Source organism: Oncorhynchus keta, unplaced genomic scaffold, assembly GCF_023373465.1.
Source record: "Oncorhynchus keta strain PuntledgeMale-10-30-2019 unplaced genomic scaffold, Oket_V2 Un_contig_6348_pilon_pilon, whole genome shotgun sequence".
NCBI classification, from domain to species: Eukaryota; Metazoa; Chordata; class Actinopteri; order Salmoniformes; family Salmonidae; genus Oncorhynchus; species Oncorhynchus keta.
The window spans coordinates 10,678-33,881 of NW_026288811.1; the positions used below are offsets into that span (position 1 = coordinate 10,678).

A 23,204-nucleotide genomic window follows, 5' to 3' on the forward strand; every position below is an offset into this window, starting at 1 on the left:
GAAATCTGCCCTTGTCTCCAGATGTGGTAGCCCAAGGTTAAGACTCGTCTGTATTCTGTTTTACACCTCAGACCCCTATATTTCCACTTGCAGACACAGTCTAAAACCTACACCTCAACCAGCTTAGCATCTTTGCAAGACCAGATTTTTTTTTTGAAGCAAACAATTCACACAGGTTCTGTAAAGGAGTGTACTTCACTGTTGCTAGTCATACAACTGGCCTCAACTCTGTAAGGTCAGAAACTCCAATTCCCTTGTGTTTTAATGATCGGCTATAGAGTGAAGTTGCACTCAGAGAACGGCAGGGAATATTGTACAGGGTCAATGTGCAAGGATGCTTCAAATAATTAGGCCAACTCATCTCTACCCTTAGGTATGTAATAATAGCAGTGTAGTTACTAAAATGTCCAACAGGGTGTTTCAAAACCCCTCTTATATCAGTCATGGCTCAGACTGAACACTCTTTAAGATTATATACATAAGGCCTTTGTATTAATAAGTGTATGGTTTTAACAAGTAGGACTATGGAAGCATCTCACAATACAAATACATAATTACAATATTATAGTTACTATATAGCACACTGCCACGTTGTCCCCTAGGGGAGTCATGCACTAACAAAACCGTCAGCTACTTTGTTTAAACTTTACAATGTATGCAAAATAAAATAAGCAGAGTTTTGTGTCTTTGGAATGAGCGAAGGGCCCATTATCTCTGTCTGTAATGAGCTAAGGGCCCATTATCTCTGTCTGTAATGAGCTAAGGGCTCCGTATCTCGGTCTGTAATGAGCTATGGGCCACTTGTCTATGTCTGGAATGAGCTAAGGGCCACTTGTCTCTGCCTGGAATGAGCTAAGTTCCCCTTGTCTCTGTCTGTAACTGTGTCACTTTTGGCACTGGGAGAACCATAAAACATTTTGTCAAGATTACTATGTGGCTTGCACTGTATGTGATTTTTAGGATGAAAATGCACACTAAAACAGACCTGATCCTGCAGAAAAGCCTAGACTCTTAACATATTTGTTTATTCGACCCGGGATTTTGTGGCAAAGGATTTCTCAAACTTTGTCCTCCTGCATTGAAACGCGTTCACAAAATAGGATGCTGGACCAGACATTGAAATTACACCCCACACTATCCAAGAAAAACCCTTAAAGCTGCAATCAGCAGTTGAAACCATAACCAAACAGTTGATACAAAACAAGGCGTTCTCCCAGTTTCGGTAAAAAGCTGAGTGATGGGACTAGGGAAATATAACCAGTCTCAAATTCATTGGCAAATTCAAGGACTAAGCATGCAGGATTTCAAAATTATACTTTTAACCATGTTTTGAGGCTATACAGTGGTTGTTTACATTTACTTCGTAAACATTGGAGTATAACAAGCTCATATTTTGGGTTCTGTATGGGGTTTGACAGTTGAAATAAGCTCATGAGGCATTTTATAAGTTATATTCTTCAAGAATCAATGGGTACATATCATATCATTTATGTCAAAAAATGGATGTAGCAACTACAGATTGCCCCTTTAACACCAAGAACAGACCAGCAAGAGATTGACAACAAGATCAGTCTGCTACAGCAGAGGGCAATGGTATTTCTCATTGTAACACACAACCAGGCCCCTGGTGTCAGCGCCGAGATATATAAATATATACATCAAGACATATTGGATTATCTACCATATTTACCTTTCAATGTGGCTTTACTCCCTGTCCACAGTCTGGAAATTGAAATCAGCCGATATCAGATGCAAGCTTGTATCTCTATATATCGACCAACCACAGTCTATATTAGGCCCCCACCAAAACAAATCTATCCAATCCATATGCATATCACACACATCATTGTGTATTTAACATATGAGCAACCCAGGCAAGCTGTTTATACCTGTGCATATGCAAAAATACATCAAGTGTGGCTGTAACAGTTGGATCGTTAAGTTAGTTTAAACCGTGTGGCTGTGGATCTGTCTGGAATTGTATGGCCCCAGCCTTTATATAGTGAACGGCTGTGGCTTCAGTGGGACACTGGTAGGCTGTAATTAATCTCTGTCACATAATGAGTCTCGGTGCTGTTCCCAGTCACTCGATTAGTAGTGTGTGGTAGACATGGGCTGTAGTTTGGGGTTTGTGGGGGTGGGAGTTTGAGGCGAGCAGCCGAGGAGCTGAGCCTCTCAGCAACTCATATCCAGGGTCATCCGCTACATGCCACTGGCTGGGGCCTGATTTAAATCCAATCACAATTTATAGACAATGTCTTATTTCGAGGGATATGTTGCTTCTATTCTGACCCGTTTGGCTTTTTGAGGTATTTCTGTTGTCACGCCCTGTCCTTGGAGAGCCGTTTTATTTCTCTATTTGGTTAGGTCAGGGTGTGATGTGGGGTGGGTAGTCTATGTTCTATTTTCTATGTTTTGTGTTTCTTTGTTTTGGCTGGGCATGGTTCTCAATCAGGGACAGCTGTCTATCGTTGTCTCTGATTGGGAACCATACGTAGGCAGCCCTTTTCCCCACCTGTCTTTATAGGTAGTTAACTTTGTTTATGGCACTAATGCCCTGTAAGCTTCACGGTTGTTTTTTTGTTTGTTGGCGACATTTTGAAATAAAAAAAGGAAAATGTACGCTCACCACCCTGCACCTTGGTCTTCTTCCAGCAATGGCCGTGACATCTGTTGGGATTATTTATACTACACTGATGAATGGTGTGGATGGAATCGATTTCAGGAGAATTTCAGGATTGATTCCATTTAGACCGAAATGGGGGGATATTATCGGTTGGAATTCAGAATAATTGGCGTGAATGAATATAACTCTTAGAGGATTTCTTTTAGCATTCACATACAGGTAACTGCCAAAATAAAGGAAACACGTGCATAAATGAGGGATATAACGTTTATTGAAAGCAGGTGCTTCCACGCCATAGACATTAAAACCAGTTACACACAGGTGTGGTTCCTGGTCCCCAGGGTCATGTATAAAATTTTAAAAAGCTGGGCAGGCCCAGTTGACCTTCATTTTGTTTTTGGCAAGATCTGAGATCTTTGAATCAACCAAATTGAATGATGTTTTATGATGATGTTTCCTTTAGTTTGGAAGTTACCTGTACACTACAACAATAACAATGCCGGAAATAGCCTATGTTTATAAATAATATTTCTCAACTCAAAGCCTATATTCATTTTCAAACCAGCACTTTTCTGTTTTCAGACACAATATTCCTGGCGTGATGATTATGTAAGGTCCATTCTATATCAAATGTAGTAGTCCCTGTGCAATTAAAGGGGCTACATAGAAGAAGAATTCCATTTTTAGAAACCTTCTTACACATCCCTACTTGTTTCATTTGACTGGTTCCACTACATGGGTTGCGTGTACATGTATGTATGCCACATGGAGTGTGTATGTTTGTGTGGGTGTGTTTTAGCCAGTTCCAGTGCCTGTCTGGTGTGTGGGTGGTTATGTGATGAGTGTCCAGGGAAGTGGTACAAGTTGACATTCGATTCCCTAACCAATCACATAGTCTGACCATAGTGTGTATCTGATTGGGAGGGGATGACTACAGTATATATTGACCATGGAGGGATATACAGTGAAGAAGACATTGAAAGAAGGAGAGAAAGAACCAAAGTTCTACCACTACCACTCACTGGTAGTTCAAGAAAGCAGCAAGACAACAACCCAAAAACAACATGAAGTCTCTGACTCTCCTGACCATTTGTGCCGTTCTGTCGGTCTCTCTGTCCATGAACGGTAAGTTGGGAAAGCATATTGTGTTGTTTCATCATAACTTTTGATTGTGACAATGTATTCTGAACGAGATTAACTAACGAGAGAACTAACATAACATGTTTTATAATAAGACATAAACGCTCATACATGTTTATAACGAGCCAATTTTCTCTGTTCAACAGATCTGGCTCTTGATGTGGTTCTCGATCCTGCTCCTGACCCTGCCGCTGAACCAGCACCAGCCGCAGACTCCTCCGCATCTTCATCAGCTTCCTCCTCTTCCTCCTCGGCTTCCGACTCATCAGCCTCGGCCTCAGACTCCTCGGACTCTTCCTCTTCCTCGTCGTCTTCTTCAGAGTCAGCAAGTGCTGAAGGTCTGGCATCTCTCTAACTAACTCTAAATGGTGTCGTTGCTCCGCAGTGTGCTGATGTAAAGTTAACAGATGCATTGATACTAGCAGATAGTGTATGCAGTATATGCAGATCTGCATAGAAACGGGAAAGAGGGTAGCCTTCTTTGTGTTTGTATTTGTAATGGTATCAGTTTAAGGAAATGTGTAAGAGTATGTGTATAGGTTTGTGTTGACGTTTACAAAAAAAAGGGAAGTAAAACTGTTCATAAATATAGGCTACCGTGGCTGCTCTAAAAAAGGAAGCAAAACCACATTTGTACTGTGTGTGTGTGTGTGTGTGTGTGTGTGTGTGTGTGTGTGTGTGTGTGTGTGTGTGTGTGTGTGTGTGTGTGTGTGTGTGTGTGTGTGTGTGTGTGTGTGTGTGTGTGTGTGTGTGTGTGTGTGTGTGTGTGTGTGTGTGTGTGTGTGTGTGTGTGTGTGTCAGCTACGGCAGAGGACCCAGCTGCAGCTACAGAGCCAGAGGTGATTATGAAGAGAGACCTGGCCTCAGTGTTGCTGAGGAGGAAGAGGGCGGCTGGACCTGCATCTGCTGCCCTCACCCAGGTGGAGAGGTAGGCTCCAATACCCTTTTAGAACTCGAAATAGTCATTTAACAGTCAAGGCTGTTACCTCACATGATTTGGTGTTAGAATGTGTGACGTTGCAATGACGCTTGGGAAAAAGTGTGTGGAATGTTAACTGCATCGTCACCGCCAAGAAGCCAAATAATCTGTTTACATTTTACCTTACACATGTTTACATTTAGGCAACACTTTTACTGTACTTCATACAAGCCAAATGACTGAAGCAAAATAGGCAGAATATCACTGCTGTTTTGTAAAAAAAAAAAAAATCACATCAAACAAATTGATAAAGTACATTTATCCTACAGTTATGTGTAATTGCTGAGAAGTCAATTAACCCCAACTTTCTCTCTCTTTCTCTCTCTCATCCAGTCTGAGTGAGGTGTGCGAGCTCAACCTGGCCTGTGAGCACATGGCGGAGACAGCAGGCATCGTTGCAGCATACACCGCATACTATGGACCACCTCCCTTCTAAACAGACTTTTTACTATGCAACCTGGAGAGAGAGAAAATACTCTCTGCCATTTCACCATCATGAAGCTACATTCTTGAGAAGGGATCAACCACTCCCAACAGTGTCCTTATACGGGCATAGAAAACAAACACAAACAGGTTTCCTCCACGTTTTAGGGAGCAGACCAAGTTATGGGACTTTGCGAGACCAGCCACAAGTGAAATTGGTAGCTACAGTACTCGTAGTGCCGGCTGTAACTATATGTTTTGGGTAATGTAAGAAAAGGCATGTCTAATCCAAGCTTTTGTAATATTGAGGAGAAGCTAGAGGCATATTGGAACTGGGTCCTGTGGTTATAGGGGCCTGCTAATGTAAATTGCTCAACACAATATCACAAAGAATGGTGCTAAAACCGCAAATGTATTGTATCATAAATGTATTAATCTTTATCCGTTTGTAGTATTAGGTAGGCTAAAGCGCACATTATCATGTATCTGCAATGTATTATAATCATACATTTTAAATTATTGTTTCCTGTACGTAGTGTAACTTGCTGATAGTCAATACTGTCATAGATTTGTATTGATTGATTTCGTGATGATAACAATCTTCTAAGGAGGGGTTTAGAAAGAGTGAGAACATCACAGTTTGTATGCAAACTCAAACCTTGTTGATGCCACTTTGACTACTCTCTTGCACATAAGTGCTGAATAAAGTGGAGAACATTTTAATATTTTGTGTTTGGGTGTTTTTTTTAATCGCAAATTGAGTACAGTATTGGGACCTAGGCCATGTAGGCTTCTATACCAGTATGTCTCAATTGCCCTCTTCGGTATTTGTTTGAATAAGTAGTTTTTTTTTTATACCTAAAGACAAGATATTAACACATGAGGGTATAGCTCACTGATTGTCATCACTGCTTCTGCAGACTGTCCACCACAGGAGGTTGGTGGCACCTTGATTGGGGAGGACGGGCTCGTGGTAATGGACGGAGAAGAATAAATGGAATGGTATCAAATACATTCCATTTGCTCTGTTCCAGCCATTATTATGAGCCGTCCTCCCTTCAGCAGCCTCAACTGCTGAGTGGGAAAAACTATTTTCATGGCACTTCGATACCGAAGTTACTTTTTAGTAGAGGGCTAGGAATACTTAACAGGTTAGGAGAATATACATAACAGGTTAGAAGATGGAGGATAAAGGTTGGGAAAAGGGTTAGGGTTAGCAAAAATGCTCTCATAACCTGCTAAGAAAATCACTTTGTATCGAAGTGCCGTGAAAAGAGTGTGTATTCTGTCCTGTCCACACATCCACTTTATAATACAGTACAGTATGTAATCCTTTTTATAACCATAGCCTGGCCTGGTGGTATTCACGTGACCGCGCGTCCACAGATCAACCTAAGCTCTGTGTGAAGCTAGCCACAAGAGGGGAATTTGCGGTTTGCCTTCAAAATAAATGTCCCCCATTGAAAGTGATTCAAAACAATGCAAATCGTTGATTCATGCCATATTTGGACTAGATAATGCTAAACAAGACCGGAATGTTGTTATATACATTTTTTTTTAAAAATACAATAATTAGTTAATTTCACAACAAAAAGTTAAATTCAGTTGAAATCGATGTATTAGACTTTTGAATTGCATTGGTGGCATACTTATATGCACTGTACAGCCTTACATATGGATATTGGGACCATGCAATGGGGTATCAGCCTGCTCAGTGACACTCACAGAACACAACTGTGTAGAGTTTACACAAATATTCACATCTTAGCTCTTATTGCAGGACTTGACAGATGGAAATCCCCTTTCCAGTCAGTCTATTGTGTATATTGGACATTCATATTGCACTGTACAGCGTAACCTATGGATTGTGCACCCAAGAAATGGGGTATCAGCCAACTCACTGACACTCACAGAACACAAATGTGTAGACTTTACACAAATATTTGTGTCTTAGCTCTTGCACAGTCCAATATGAATGTCCTATAGGCTGTATAGGGAGCTGATTTCCCACAGTTAAAGTGACCTAATAAGAGCAAAGTTGTTTTCTGTGGGTGTCACCGAGTAGGCTGATACCCCATTTCAAGGGAGCCAATCTCTAGTTTAGGCTGTACATTGCATGTTAGTATGCCCCAAAGGCAATGATGTGGTGGTCTAATACATCCACAGCGGTACTTAAATATATATGTGTTTATTGACACAAATAATGTCTTATTTCACTTCATTTTAAATTATGTAACAACATTATAACCTTGTTTAGCATTATCTAGATACACTGTTTGTATCTGTTTACATGACTTTCCATGGGCAGGGTAGCCTAGTGGTTAGAGCATTGGACTAGTAACTGGAAGGTTGCAAGTTCAAACCCCCGAGCTGACAAGGTACAAATCTGTCGTTCTGCCCCTGAACCCACTGTTCCTAGGCCGTCATTGAAAATAAGAATTTGTTCTTAACTGACTTGCATAGTTAAATAAAGGTAAAATAAAATGGGGGACCTTTATTTTGAAGGCCACTAAAATCCACTGTTGTGGCTAATCCTCATTGTGTCTAGCGTCATACAGGTCTATTTACGAACGGGGAAATAACGGGGAACTGGGAGTGAAAAAAGTACCGTTTTGGAATTACGTCTTTGTGGAAAATATGGAGTTTCTCATAGGAAGCCCCTTCTCTTCTCCTGTTGGACAACGAATTGGTAAGTTGGGAGAAATATTGCAGAAAGTTGTTCAAAGCGGAACTATCAAGCTAATTATGCGTCGCTCGATCTGCAACGTTGAATGACATCGCAACTAAACTTTAGAAACTTGCAAATTGTATCGACCCAGCTAGCTATTTATTTATGTTCAAACTTTTAATACATTTTGTGAAAGTCACAGGGCTGTTTTGTTATAGAGGTTTAGACAGAAAAATAGGAATTGCAGTTACTTTTATTTGCTAAGTACTATATACGAACGTTAATGTGAATTTATGCCCGATATCTGCCTTGAAAGGTGTGTTCTCAAACCAATAAAATACTAGAAGCAGTCTAAACTACCCTTATCGCTCATATGTGATTCGTAATCTGTGGTGACATGACAGCAATATTGACGAATCACTGATTCCAATGGGTGGGTTTAGGGGCATAGAAATTGTTGCTTAGTTCCTTATTCAAAACCTTGGCTCACAAACCGTTTAAACTAGTCTCCATTTCAAGACTGAAATTATTATCAGCCTATAACCAATGAACATTTCACAATTTATGCCCAAAGAATTTAAATCCTACATATCTGGTTTCTTAACTGACATAGCATTATCGCAGTCAAAGTTGGTCAACTTCCACATCATGTCTTGAAGGGCCTTTATGGCATACATAAACAGATTATGTCATTGATATCAACAAACTGTCTATATCAAATGCAGATCATGTTTTTAGGTCACAGGTGTTTTGATGGAGATGAGCCATGGAAAGTTATGTCTACTGTCCAGTCTAGTGAAAGTGTTGACATCCTTGCTGACCTTACATTCCTGACATCACACACCCACAAACTCCTCTTACTTCATCCACTTCGCCCTCTCTCACACATGGCATATATGCTTAGACTACCCCGGAGGGGTAGAAGCAGCTGACAGTCACAGTCAGTGAGTGAGAGAGAGAGAGGCTTGCTTTGGCAATGTTAACATGTGTTTCCCATGCCGATAAAGCCCCTTGAATTGAATTGAGTGGGGAAAGGTGTGGGTGAGAGATTGCGAGGGAGATTAGCAGAGAATTATAAGGACCAACTCAAGGGGCCACTGAGTGGAGTGCAAAGAGGATGAAATGGGAACAAACATTCCTCAACAAATGCCATTTAGCTGAGTTTAGAACATTTGCTGGATTGTAAATACTTTCAACTGAATCATTATTCAATTAAAATCAACCAGCAATTGTTTAGAACAATTACATGTAGGCCAATGCCTGCTGAATAGATTTTGCAGTAGGCCAATGTTTACGGTTGCTAATAGGCTAGGTGGTATTCTATGTGTTATCTTGATACCGAGCTGTATTGATAAGTATCGATAATGCTGTGGTATAAAATGTGACTTTGTAGTCTGCCTATCTGCATAATCATCCATGTTGTGTGTCTATCTGCATACAGTAGGCATGATTAATCATCCATGTCGTGTGTCTATCTGCATACAGTAGGCATGATTAATCATCCATGTCGTGTGTCTATCTGCATACAGTAGGCATGATTAATCATCCATGTCGTGTGTCTATCTGCATACAGTAGGCATGATTAATCATCCATGTCGTGTGTCTATCTGCATACAGTAGGCATGATTAATCATCCATGTTCTTTGTTCTCTCAGACAGTCATAATAAGAGTATAATAGCATATTGTTTGTCGTCTCAGACAGTCATAATAAGAGTATAATATCTCCTGTTGATGTTGACAGAACGAGCCACCAGCGCCGCGCTGCATGCAGAGGACTGGGCCCTTAACATGGAGATATGTGACATCATCAACGAGACAGACGAAGGGTAGCTATGGATGGCGTCACATAGGCCATTTTGTTTTCTATGGTGTTTTTATTGATGACAGTTTTTTTTTTGTACTGCGTCATTTTCAATGTCAAACAGTTAGCGATACTGATAATATGATAACAATAAATACAGTCTTTCTGGGAATTGATGCTGGAAGTGCGTATGTGTGGTTTTCGTCCCTAGACCCAAAGATGCAGTTAGAGCCATAAAGAAGAGGATTGTTGGTAATAAGAGCTTCAGGGAGATCATGTTGGCTCTGACAGTGAGTATTATTTCAGGTCTTTCTATTCCATTTTCTGAGGATTGGAGTTCTCTTGATGGGGAATGTTGAATCATCTGGGTCTCTCACTGGGGATTGAAGAAAACGGGAACCAAGTGACTTCAGGGAGTGACTGAACTAAATGGGGTTATATACAGTACATGCTGCTCAGTGTGTTCCTTGCAGTGTGTGTATTCTCAGTTGTTCCTCCTTTAGGTTCTGGAGGCATGTGTAAAGAACTGTGGCCACCGGTTCCATGTTCTAGTGGCGTCCCAGGACTTTGTGGAGGGGGTTCTGGTCCGAGCCATCCTGCCCAAGAACAACCCTCCCACCACCCTACACGACCGGGTGCTGAGCCTCATACAGGTGGGTTGCATCTCACAGGTAGAGTCTGAAATGGCATCCTTTTCCCTACGTATATAGTGCACCGCGTTTTGGGCTCTGGTGAATAGGGGGCCATTTCTGACGATCCATTTGGATCATATACAGGCACTGTACAACTCCGCTGTTTATTGACTGTTGATTTAGCTTGGACATGATACCACTATTGCAAGGCTGTAGAGTCCCTTGTTATAGGCTATGATGGGGTTAATGCAGTGATTTAATTATCACGTCAATCATCTATGGTCATTCATACATAATGTAAAGTCATTGATCAATGAGAGATGATGGAGAAATTGGTTGGAATGACAACATTCATTACAAACTCGGAGCTTGATGGTGGACAAATGCACGTTTTCTCTGTTCATTCTTAAAGTATCTTATTTTGCTCCTCCCCTCTCAAACTCTATTCCACTCTATCTCTCTCACTCTCTGTCTCTATCTCTCTGTCTGTCTCTCAGGCGTGGGCCGATGCGTTCCGTAGCTCTCCCTCTCTGGGAGGTGTGGTCTGTGTGTATGAAGATCTGAGGAGGCGGGGCCTGGAGTTCCCTATGACCGACCTGGACGCCCTCTCCCCCATCCACACCCCCCTCAGGGTAAGGCTCATAGAGATGCTATAATTTACTGGTGATTTGTTATGTAATCCTACGGTGAACTTTAACCTTCCATGTCTGTTATCTCTGGATAGATCACTTTTTATCTTACACACACACACACACCGCCTTCCCACTAAACATACTCTTTACTATGCTGAGGTTCCCGAGTTGATTGGAGCATGATGTTTGCATTTCTGTATGAGCCACATGTGTGCTGTTTTGGATCAGATGATGTGCTAATTGGCTGTATTATTACGTGGCTCTCTTTCTGTTGTTTCCTAGAGCATTCCAGAGAACGACTCCTCTGTTACAGTGCCAGCTCCACCGCCTCAGAGTCAGACTCCCCGTGGCCCTGCTGCCTCGTCCCCTACCCAGGCTGCACTGACTGCCGTGCCCCCACAACTCAGCGACGGACCCGTCTCCATCTCTCCTGAACAGGTACTGGATAGATCATAAACGCATTACCCTTTTGATATTGTGGTAATACTCATGTACACACAGTGTGAGTAAATACTAGCTGCAGTTAAACATTGGTTAACTGTGTTTAAAGTGTTGGTTCTGTTTATGACCACTTTTGACTAATCTCTTCAAATTGTTGTGAAACGTGCCTAGGGGAAACGTCTGTACGTACCATCGTGGTTAAAGTGGTAATGACGACGACTCCGTAGCCTCTATGATTCTTTGCCTCCTCTCCTCATGTCTTTCCCCAAAGCCTCATTTGAGAGAGCATTGACAAAGAGCCTAAGGATGCTACTGTTGATGACCTTTCAGGCCCAGAAGCTGAGAGTTGACCTGGCTCTGGTCAGGGGGAACCTGACTGTGATGACTGAGATGTTGAACCAGTTGACGCCTGGACAGAGCCCGCAGGAGGACTCGGAGCTACTGCAGGTCTGTCTGCATGTCTTTCTTCCTCCCCTGCCTCTCTACTTCTCGCTCCATTTCTTCTTGGTCCTGTAGCTCAGTTGGTAGAGCATGGCGCTTGTAACGCCAGGGTAGTGGGTTCGATCCCCGGGACCACCCATACGTAGAATGTATGCACACATGACTGTAAGTCGCTTTGGATAAAAGCGTCTGCTAAATGGCATATATTATTATTATATTATATTATTCTTGCGTTCTCTTTCCCTGTTTATTGCCTTCATGTATTCCAATGCGCCTCTGTCATATACTCTGTATTCATATATTCAGTGTTATCAGGTAGTGAATCCTGGATGTTCTCTGACCCCCCATCTGCTGCACTCTCTTTTTCTCTCTCTTCTTCTCCCTCTAACCCCCTTCCCGCCCAACCCCCTCTGTTTGTGTGAGCAGCAGTTGTACCAGGTGTGCAGAGAGATGCAGAGCCGTGTGGTGGAGCTGATCCCCAGGCTGCTGGACGAGGGCCTCATAGAGGAGCTGCTGGTCGTCAACGATGACTTAAACAATGCCTTCCTCCGCTACGACAGGTAAGGCGTGGACACACAAACACGCTCGCACACACACCAGACTTGGGTTACTTATGTTCTGTGTATTTGAGTATTTAAAAAATAATGTGGCTCGAATCAACTACTTCTCTTTGAAGTATTGAAGGTATTTTCAAATACTTACTTTGAATACTATTTTCAAATACCTGTGTTAAATGCATGGGATTGTATTTGAGTCAGAGAACTACTGTATATTACTATTTTCAAATGCATGACAATACTTTCTAAGTGTATTTCCAAATGCTGTACATTCCAATATTCAACTACTTGTCTTTTCAAATACCCAGGTACTTACTTCCAAATATCTTTGAAAATAATTGAAATAACCTAAATAGTATTTGAACCTAGGTTTGACACACACACATACTCGGCTACTTGCAGTCAGAAAGACATTGAAAATGAGGCACATGTATTACACAGTACAGAGTGTCCATGTTCTGAAGTCTGTACTTTTTATTTTTCTCCCATGTTGTTTAGGTTTGACAGACTCAATAAGGCCCAGAGAACAGCTACAGAGCAGGTACAGTCATCTTTTTGTTTTTGTGTTTTACATCTAGTTCAGTAGGGCACAATGTTCAGACATAAATATATTCTGCTGACCAGACGTGCCTCACTGACGTGTACAATAAGCAGTCATTTCAGCTCTCTTTAATTGCAACGTTCAATACGCTGCACCATCCTGAACACAACCCAATGTATCCTCTCCCTCTGCCCTATAGCAGACTCCTGCCAGGGCCAACCTCATTGACCTCAGCCCTGTGTCCCAGTCCCTCAGCCAACCAGAAACCAACTCTGTGGCCGCCAGCCAACCCGCATTCAGCGCTCCCTCCAATCAGAGGCAGGCAGCCAACCACAGTGAGTGGCATCTGTTTTGCATTAAAACTCTAGGCCGGTCGGACTCCATTTCTTAATCTTAATCTCTCAGACCCTAGATCAGCACTCCTACTCTGAGGCCGTGGTCATTGAATAAGAGAAGGTGATGTTGGTTTCTGTCTCACAGCCTGTCTCTGTGCGTCAGGTGCACCAGAGGAGGATGAGTTTGACATGTTTGCCCAGACCAGGGGCAGCTCTCTGGCCGATCAGAGGAAGAGGTGAGACACCTTCACTGTGGCGCTGTAGGGTGTTCTATCAGTATACAAATATCAAAACACACCGAAGAAATGTACACCAAAGACTACTGTTATACATATTATGGTATGTAGTCCACAGGAGGTTGGTAGGCACCTTAATTGGGGAGGACAGGCTCGTGGTAATGACTGGAGCGGATTGAGTGGAATGGTATCAAATATATCAAACACATGGATTCCATTTGCTCCGTTCCAGCCTTTATTATAAGCCGTCCTCCCCTCAGCAGCCTCCACTGATGTAGTCTTGTGTGTGTCCAGTATGCGGTACGAGGACCCAGGAGCAGTGGAAGGACTGGCTGGAGCCCTGGACACCAGGTTACAGGTCACTGGAGCGGTAATGTTTCTCATTCATTATCTACGGTCAACATAGCATATCCTACGGAAAGCACAGATATAAATATAAATACTGACTTAAAGGCCTTCAATTTACTGTTGATTTACATTCTGAATCATACTGTTATTGCCAGCAATAAGGGTGTAACCTTCCGGAAGGGACTGTTTCGATGCAGACAACAGCAATAAGCTGTTGAAGGCCTTTAAGTCAGTATTCTTTGACCAAAAATGTCCAACACACAGTCCCAGTTATATAACAGTTCAGGAGCGACTCTATTAGCGATGATGCAGAGATGGGCTTGAATGAAAACATGCATTCACACACTGAGGCCCTGAGGACTAGACCCCGCTAGAAACATCTGCCTTGTGCTGTTCTACTAAGACTCAAACCTTTCTCTGTTTCCTTTCTACCCTTCTTCTTCTTTGTTCTGTTTCTCTCCCTCCCCCTCAGATTCCTTCGTCTAAGCCTGGCCTTAAGAACTCCACCCTGGGAGACATTGACAGATGGCTGTCTGCGGACACAGAAACGGTAAGACGGTGACTTTTTAATGTGGTGTGTTTTCTTGACGTTTCAACAAACATGAATGGGTTGCCATGAGTTGCTACGTACTTGTTTCATGTTACAGCAACCAGAGGCTGGGGACAGGGAAGGGCTGTCCAGTGAGGGTAAGTATTTTTTTCCTTCCCTTTTTAACCATCATCATTGCCAAGATCCTATTTCAGCCTGTGCCAGTAGAAATCAGTGTTGCAAAATACCCACACCATTAACTCTCTCTTTCTTTCTCTCTCTCTCTCTTTCTCTCTCTCTCTCTCTCTCTCTCTCTCTCCTTCTCCCTCTCAGAGTTTGACAAGTTTCTGGAGGAAAGGGCGAAGGTGGCCGACCACATTCCCTCAACACACAGCCTGCCCCCTGTCTCGTCCAGGCCCCCGCCACAATCCGCCCGGCCACAGGAGAGCTCCCATGACCAGCTTTTCTCACTCTGAGAGAACGGCGCACGCGCAGCACAGGTGGACTCACAGGTGGACACGTAGTCCTAGCCAACACATAGGATGAATACGCACAGTGCCTTGCTACCTTTTTAATCATAGTGTTTCTACTTTCAAATGAAGATGTTTTTCAGTCTTCACTTTGTGCTGTTGCTGTAGTTAAAGTCTATGACATGATGACAAGCGGTTATGCTGTGGTGGCACTTTACTTTACCTTATCAATGTGTGTGTATATCACCTGAGTATGCGTGCTTGGTTACACACACACACTGCATGGTGGTCTTTTTTTATTGAGTTTTTATTTAACTAGGCAAGTCAGTTAAGAACAAATTCTTATTTTCAATGACTGCCTACACCGGCCTAACCCGGACTCCCAATCACAGCCGGTTGTGATACAGTCTGGATTCGAACCAGGGGGTCTAGTGACGCCTCTAGTGCTGAGATGCAGTGCCTTAGACCGCTGCGCCACTCGGGAGCCCCCACTCGGGTATCACATCATTCAAAAGCCTATACACTGAGGGTGCAAAACATTAAGAATACCTTCCTAATATTGACCCCCCTCAGAACAGCACCAATTTGTCTGGACATGGACTCTTCAAGGTGTTGAAAGCGTTCAACAGGGATGCTGGCCCATGTTGACTCCAATGCTTCCCACAGTTGTGTTAAGTTGAGTGGTGGACCATTGATACACACAGGAAACTGTTGAGCATGAAAAACCAAGTGTTGCAGTTCTTGACATACTCAAACCGATGTGCCTGGCACCTACTACCATACCCCATTCAAAGGCACTTAAATATTGTGTCTTGCCCATTCACCCTCTGAATGGCACACAAACACAATCCATGTCTCAGTTGTCTCAAGGCTTAAAAACCCTTCTTAAACCTGTCTCCTCCCCTTCATCTACACTGATTGAAAGTGGGTTTAACAAGTGACCTCAATAAGGGATCATAGCTTTCACCTGGATTCACCTGGTCAGTCTGTGATGGAAAGAGCAGGTGTTCTTAATGTTTTGTCCACTCGGCACAGACTTGTAAATATACACTATCTAGATTTCCTGAATACTGAGACCAGTTGAATCAATGCAGAAAGCAATATCAACCTTTAATGGAGATTCACACTTAGTTCATATACTGCACTTCAGAATTAGAATTATGTGAACTGTGTGTGTGTATGTATATATATATATATGAAGCCTAGTATTATGAATGAAAATAAAATATTGATATTTGAAAACAATAGTACAGTATTATTATTTATTATAGTGAAACCTCAGTCTTGATACAGTATGTTGTTGTGGCTTTGACCATGAAGAGGTGATTCCAGTAACCGTAAATGAAAGGGGCTCTTGTCCTGACGAACATATTTGGTCTGGGTTGCCAGTTTATGTTTCAGTCTCTGAGACTCAGGGTGAGCCACACGCTGCAGATACTAGTTATATTTGACGTAGCGGGAACTTGTGTGATTATGACCTCTCCTGACCACAGGGTTTCTCTACTGTTCCTAGTAGCCTACTGGAGCTACATACATGGGATGGTATGAGGAATTATCAACTGTTTCCAGTACTGTAAGGCCGTTGTGATAAAATGAAGGTCAACAACTCACGCCTTTCCACCACGCTTCTCACCACTACAAACCATCCCCACTCTAGCGTTGTCTCTCTCCTTTCCTGCCTGTGGTGTTTCAGCACGAGGTCTTTGACTGAGTGATCATACCAGAGAGAGAGACGGTGTGGACAGTATCGCCTGTTCCAGCCATAGCTGATAAAATCCCTGTTGTTCAGGTGATAAGAGAGACTCCTCCCAGCTCCTACTTTATTGACATCAGCTCTATTTGTGTATTATTGTGTCCTTGTTCAAGGATGTGTGCACTGATACACTGACTGTGTGGGTTCATGAAGACTCCAAAACAACCATGTATTATGAGAGGAAGACGGAGAAACCACATTAGACTTGCTAGTGGAGAGGAGCCAGTGAAGTGGGACTGTCCTTTGTACCTATTGAGTCAATGCCCTAGGCCTACTACAACTGTGCTTGACTTCACTTTAGACATCCATTCTTTGGAAAATGGATGTATTGATCAATTGGTTAAAGAGTGTTTTACTGTGCTGGACATATCTGGTTGTCTTTCTCACCAGCTCAACTTTAATGATTCCCAACCAGGAGCAGGTGCGCAGTGAAACCCCTATGGGACAAAAGGACACAGATTTCGATGATGTATCCTTTCTACGGACCAGATCAAGTAGTTTCGTATCTTCCTCGCATCTGATTCGGCCATATTCACTCTCGATGAATGAGGAGGATTACCATTACGCTCCGAAACCCAAACACCTGCGGCACAACCGGCTCCTGCGCATTTTGGGCTCGTCTTTTGATCCGTTCTGGATGTCCATAGAACGCCCAGCCGAAGCAAGGGTCGACACCGATGCGTCTGGTGGTCAAACTGCGTCTCGTGGTGACCCGCCCGCGTATCCCGCCTTAACAAACTACACCACTAAGGAGGGGTTCAACTTCGGCGCGTCTCCAGAGCTGACAGAGGGTGCAGCGCGCTACCAACGAAAACTACAAAACGACGCAGAGGATTTGGACTTGAGTGAACTTCCTGCAGACGTTGCCAGGACTCTGCGTGACTGGCTGGTCCGCTCGGCCACCTGTGGAATGCGCTACCAGTGGGTAAAATTAGCTCCAGTGTTCTGGCCCCGCTGGTTACGCCACACCGATTGCGAAAAATCTGGTGGCTCACGGAGTTGCTCTTTCCCCAGTGGGATGGCATGCCGGCAGGCCCAAACCACACAGATAAAGATACTGGCCTGGCACTGCTGGAGCAGCGAAGAGAGAGGCGGGGATGGGTTAAGGGAGATGGCCGGGATCGACAGGGGGACTGTGGTGGTGGGGACAGGTGTTGCAGGCAGAAAGTGTTTGTGGAGGCAGGTGCCTTATCCTGTGGTTACAGCGTGTAAATGTTCATGCAAATAGTTTTATTTGATCACTGTTAATCACGAACATGTAAACTATTTGGGATTGACCGATATTCAGGAGAGAATTTATTTGAACATCTGATTGTCAATGTAGGTTTACGACAATTTGTTTTGCAATTTATTATCAAGTATTGTTTGTCCAGCCTTAAATATGATACCTGTATACAATTAGTTCACTTGGGTTTCGTAATCAACTTGTTTTCATTACTATGAAACGAAGCTATTGGACGAAAATTGAATAAACTTGGTGTTTCCGGACGAAAATTGAATAAACTTGGTGTTTCCAACCAAAGTGTTTTGATGTGTTTGTTTTTTTAGGTGGACATTTTAATTTTTGATGAGATTTCACATTTTGCAGCCTTTTTCTATTTCTGTTACACAGGATAGCCTACTGTGACGGAAAGAGGTGAAGAATACCACGCTGTCCTTCAGCTCTGAATGTATTTTATTTATTGTCAACGGGCGCCATCTAGTGGTAATGTCATAATACAAACGGGTCAATGTCGATTATTGAGTAAATTAGTGGACTCTTAATTTTGTGTTTCAAATACATTTTACATTGACTGCTATTTACACCGCCCGTGTTGCTTGTATTTCTCGATGTATAGGTCTTATTTGTGACTTAGCCGTTTTAAGCCCAGTTATTGCCGTTTTAGTTTCGTTTTCCGTAGGGACAGCTTGTGTAACTGTTTTTACTGCTCTCCCGGTTACACCTTGGATGAAATATGGATGATTCTACATCCATCCAAGGGTCTTCTTGGGTCGATTGTTCCCTTGATTAGTATTGAATTAATGCTGTGCTCTACAGTAGCCAGCTCCATCCATGTGTTCAAATGAATTGCCTGTTAGCTCTCTGCTCACTGGTTCCAGAGCTAATGATGGCCTGTCTTACAGAGAAAGCTCATCAGAGAGTTCCTGACTCTTCAGGAGCAAGGCATACTGCCAAACTACATCACTGTCAATCACATGAGAAAGCCTTCCTGAAGAAGTGAGCGAAACCTCAAGTTTCACCGACTACAGTACAGTATGATGCACACACATATATAGACCGATGGATAGATAGGCCCACGGGGATAGACATCGAAACATAAGAGTGATTGATGCAAGTTGTATGTCTTGTGTATAAATAGCAGAATGGAGAGACATCCACGTCATTGAGCTGTTGAGTAGATACTGTATATACAGTGCCTTGCGAAAGTATTCGTGCCCTTTGCGACCTTTTGCCACATTTCAGGCTTCAAACATAAAGATATAAAACTGTATTTTTTTTGTGAAGAATCAACAAGAAGTGGGACACAATCATGAAGTGGAATGACATTTATTGGATATTTCAAACTTTTTTAACAATTGAAAAATTGGGCGTGCAAAATTATTCAGCCCCCTTAAGTTAATACTTTGTAGCGCCACCTTTTGCTGTGATTACAGCTGTAAGTCGCTTGGGGTATGTCTCTATCAGTTTTGCACATCGAGAGACTGACATTTTTTCCCATTCCTCCTTGCAAAACAGCTCGAGCTCAGTGAGGTTGGATGGAGAGCATTTGTGAACAGCAGTTTTCAGTTCTTTCCACAGATTCTCGATTGGATTCAGGTCTGGACTTTGACTTGGCCATTCTAACACCTGGATATGTTTATTTTTGAACCATTCCATTGTAGATTTTGCTTTATGTTTTGGATCATTGTCTTGTTGGAAGACATCGCCGTCCCAGTCTCAGGTCTTTTGCAGACTCCATCAGGTTTTCTTCCAGAATGGTCCTGTATTTGGCTCCATCCATCTTCCCATCAATTTTAACCATCTTCCCTGTCCCTGTTGAAGAAAAGCAGGCCCAAACCATGATGCTGCCACCACCATGTTTGACAGTGGGGATGGTGGGTTCAGGGTGATGAGCTGTGTTGCTTTTACGCCAAACATAACGTTTTGCATTGTTGCCAAAAAGTTCAATTTTGGTTTCATCTGACCAGAGCACCTTCTTCCACATGTTTGGTGTGTCTCCCAGGTAGCTTGTGGCAAACTTTAAATGGCACTTTTTATGGATATCTTTAAGAAATGGCTTTCTTCTTGCCACTCTTCCATAAAGGCCAGATTTGTGCAATATACGACTGATTGTTGTCCTATGGACAGAGTCTCCCACCTCAGCTGTAGATCTCTGCAGTTCATCCAGAGTGATCATGGGCCTCTTGGCTGTATCTCTGATCAGTCTTCTCCTTGTATGAGCTGAAAGTTTAGAGGGACGGCCAGGTCTTGGTAGATTTGCAGTGGTCTGATACTCCTTCCATTTCAATATTATCGCTTGCACAGTACTCCTTGGGATGTTTAAAGCTTGGGAAATGTTTTTGTATCCAAATCCGGCTTTAAACTTCTTCAGAACAGTATCTCGGACCTGCCTGGTGTGTTCCTTGTTCTTCATGATGCTCTCTGCGCTTTTAACGGACCTCTGAGACTATCACAGTGCAGGTGCATTTATACGGAGACTTGATTACACACAGGTGGATTGTATTTATCATCATTAGTCATTTAGGTCAACATTGGATCATTCAGAGATCCTCACTGAACTTCTGGAGAGAGTTTGCTGCACTGAAAGTAAAGGGGCTGAATAATTTAGCACGCCCAATTTTTCAGTTTTTGATTTGTAAAAAAAGTTTGAAATATCCAATAAATGTCGTTCCACTTCATGATTGTGTCCCACTTGTTGTTGATTCTTCACAAAAAAATACAGTTTTATATCTTTATGTTTGAAGCCTGAAATGTGGCAAAAGGTTGCAAAGTTCAAGGGGGCCGAATACTTTCGCAAGGCACTGTAGATAAAGCTGTGATAGTCTGAACAAAATGACCATTTCAACAATACTGAACAAAAATATAAACGCAAAGTGTTGGTTCCGTATTTCATGAACTGAAATAAATATCCCTGAAATGTTTAATACGCACAAAAAGCTTATTTCTCAAAAATGTAGCGCACACATTTGTTAGTGAACATTTCTCATCCATATTATTATTATTATTATCTTAGACTCCTACTGCTTGGGAGAGTAGGAGCTGGGAAGAGTACAGTAGCCAAAACCATCCTGGGCAGAGAGAACTTCCGGAGTGAAGGAGGCATGTGTGTGAAGAAGCAGGGTGAGGTGGCTGGAAGGACCGTCACCGTGGTGGACACCCCGGGCTGGGACACTGAAGTACACGTCCACACACATCAAACAATAAATTAAGAATAGTGTGACCCTATGTTCTCCAGGACCCCATGCTCTTCTTCTGGTGGTGCCCATGGGCGACCCGCTCTCCTCCACAGAAAGAAAGGCGATTCGGTATCACATGGCGCTATTTTCAGTTAGGGCATGGAAGTTTACCATGGTCTTGTTTGTCAGTGAGGCTGAGGAGAAATGCACATCCATTGAACAAAATCAGATGATCGACAGCAAAAAGTTTTCTAGCGAAATCTGGACACAGACACCATCTCCTTGAGTGTGGGAATTCTCCCCAGATTTCTGAGCTCCTGATAAAGCTAGATGCCATGGTAGCAGAAAACTGTGAAGAATTCTTAATCCCCCAAGTATACTATGAACTGATGGAGACTACAATGCCAAAGGAAGTGACCGAGCTGAGAAGGTTGTATGAAGACCAAGAGGACCGACTGAAACGGAAATACAAAACAGATTTGAAGGAAAAGGAAGAAGAGCTGAAGAAGTATAGAGAAGAGAAGCCTAAAGAAAGGTTGATGAAGAGGACAAGTAGCAGTCAACTACCCCGCCACTCCACTCCCCCAGTTGTAAGTATGATAAGTTTAAAATTGCTTCTAAAGTTATTAATTTCCACTTTGACATTTCAGACTAGATTTGCCCAAAGGAAAAATGGATCAACCACTACAGAACTGTCCTTAAAAAATAATCCACGTAGTAATTCACATTTCCTATTGCTGCAGGTTTATTTTCTTGCTGTAGCAAACTGGCTCAAATTAAGATCCTACATCTGTAACGGTGATCTGATTCATGAACTGTCTCTGTGTGTGTGTTTATTCTTTGAAGTAAGCGCAGAGAAGAGGACAGGTCGGTAATGGCTGACCATCAGAAGGTGGACCTACAGGCCGTCAAGCAAGGATACAGGGAAGAGGCCTTGTCTGTGGTGGGCCACTACGTCAAACCACTAATAGTGATTATGACTGCTGTAGTGGGGGCACTCATGGGAGCAGTTGCAGGTGCAGAACATGGAACACTTGGCGCATGTACTGGTATTCCTATAGGCATTATTTTTGCTGTTCTTGTGAGTTATGCTGTCCGTGAAGCCGCCACAGCAACACCTCATTCGGCCGCCTTTCGTTCCAGTACTCTGCTGCCTGTGACTGGAACGAATTGCAAAAATCGCTGAAGTTGGAGACTTTTATCTCCCTCACCAACTTCAAACATCAGCTATCTGAGCAGCTAACCGATCGCTGCAGCTGTACATAACCTATTGGTAAATAGCCCACCCATTTTCACCTTCCTCATCCCCACAGTTTTTATTTATTTACTTTTCTGCTCTTTTGCACACCAATATCTCTACCTGTACATGACCATCTGATCATTTATCACTCCAGTGTTAATCTGCAATATTGTAATTATTTGCCTACCTCCTCATGCATTTTGCACACATTGTATATAGACTCCCCTTTTTTTCTACTGTGTTATTGACTTGTTAATTGTTTACTCCATGTGTAACTCTGTGTTGTCTGTTCACACTGCTATGCTTTATCTTGGCCAGGTCGCAGTTGCAAATGAGAACTTGTTCTCAACTAGCCTACCTGGTTAAATAAAGGTGAAATAAAATTAAAAAATAAACAGCAGCAAGGGATATTTCCATCGCAGTCAAAGCTGAGGGAAATGAAAGCCAGAGGAGAGAAGAGGGAGCAGGCTTCTTCTTAGATTCTACAAAATCTAAAAGATTTGATAAGGATCAGTGACACTCTTTTGAATGTCAACACTATTCTATTGCTACAGTGTGTAGTGTATGGACTGTGCTGTATGGACTCTCATGGTTAATAATAAATATATAATATAATATATGCCATTTAGCAGACGCTTTTATCCAAAGCGACTTACAGTCATGTGTGCATACATTCTACGTATGGGTGGTCCCGGGAATCGAACCCACTACCCTGGCGTTACAAGCGCCATGCTCTACCAACTGAGCTACAGAAACCTGACTTGACTGGCTGACCCCAGTGAAGAGACAGGACAGACTGCCCAGCAAACCGGTAACATACCCAGAACATAAGAAAGGGTTTTTATACAAAATTAGGACGTTCTCCTAACATTCACAAAAACGCACAACATCTGTAACAACCACCATTCCCCAAACAACATTCTCGTTATGTTCCCTGGTAATGTAATAAATAACACAATGGTCCAGCAATGTTTTTTGAACATACTGCTGCAACAAAATGTATGTGCAGCGTT

General features: G+C 42.7%; 3 protein-coding genes across 6 annotated transcripts; all 3 read left to right on the plus strand.

Moving 5' to 3' along the window:
• The first annotated feature begins 3,579 nt into the window (after window positions 1-3,579).
• Window positions 3,580-5,891, plus strand: LOC118377742 (osteocalcin 2b-like). The gene is made up of 4 exons (XM_052511166.1): window positions 3,580-3,751; window positions 3,913-4,104; window positions 4,568-4,694; window positions 5,079-5,891. Exons 1-4 carry the CDS (start codon window positions 3,691-3,693, stop codon window positions 5,179-5,181), a joined length of 483 nt encoding a protein of 160 aa, XP_052367126.1. The 5' UTR covers window positions 3,580-3,690; the 3' UTR covers window positions 5,182-5,891.
• Window positions 5,892-7,700: 1,809 nt separating this feature from the next.
• LOC118377734 (target of Myb1 membrane trafficking protein-like) lies at window positions 7,701-16,015 on the plus strand. Of its 4 annotated transcripts, none has more exons than XM_035764680.2 (15): window positions 7,701-7,857; window positions 9,579-9,663; window positions 9,850-9,928; window positions 10,142-10,291; window positions 10,768-10,902; window positions 11,185-11,340; window positions 11,674-11,790; window positions 12,211-12,344; window positions 12,840-12,882; window positions 13,082-13,217; window positions 13,363-13,453; window positions 13,748-13,823; window positions 14,274-14,351; window positions 14,449-14,488; window positions 14,664-16,015. In XM_035764680.2, the coding sequence occupies exons 1-15, from the start codon at window positions 7,806-7,808 to the stop codon at window positions 14,804-14,806; spliced, it is 1,515 nt and encodes a 504-aa protein (XP_035620573.2). In that variant the 5' UTR covers window positions 7,701-7,805; the 3' UTR covers window positions 14,807-16,015. The 4 variants fall into 4 exon arrangements, with proteins under 4 accessions (XP_035620573.2, XP_035620575.2, XP_035620574.2 ...); XM_035764682.2 differs by having other exon boundaries at window positions 13,381-13,453; XM_035764681.2 differs by having other exon boundaries at window positions 13,085-13,217.
• Window positions 16,016-16,157: 142 nt separating this feature from the next.
• LOC118377744 (noggin-2-like) lies at window positions 16,158-18,069 on the plus strand. The gene has a single exon (XM_035764699.2). The coding sequence runs from the start codon at window positions 16,873-16,875 to the stop codon at window positions 17,779-17,781; it is 909 nt and encodes a 302-aa protein (XP_035620592.2). The 5' UTR covers window positions 16,158-16,872; the 3' UTR covers window positions 17,782-18,069.
• Window positions 18,070-23,204: the final 5,135 nt, after the last annotated feature.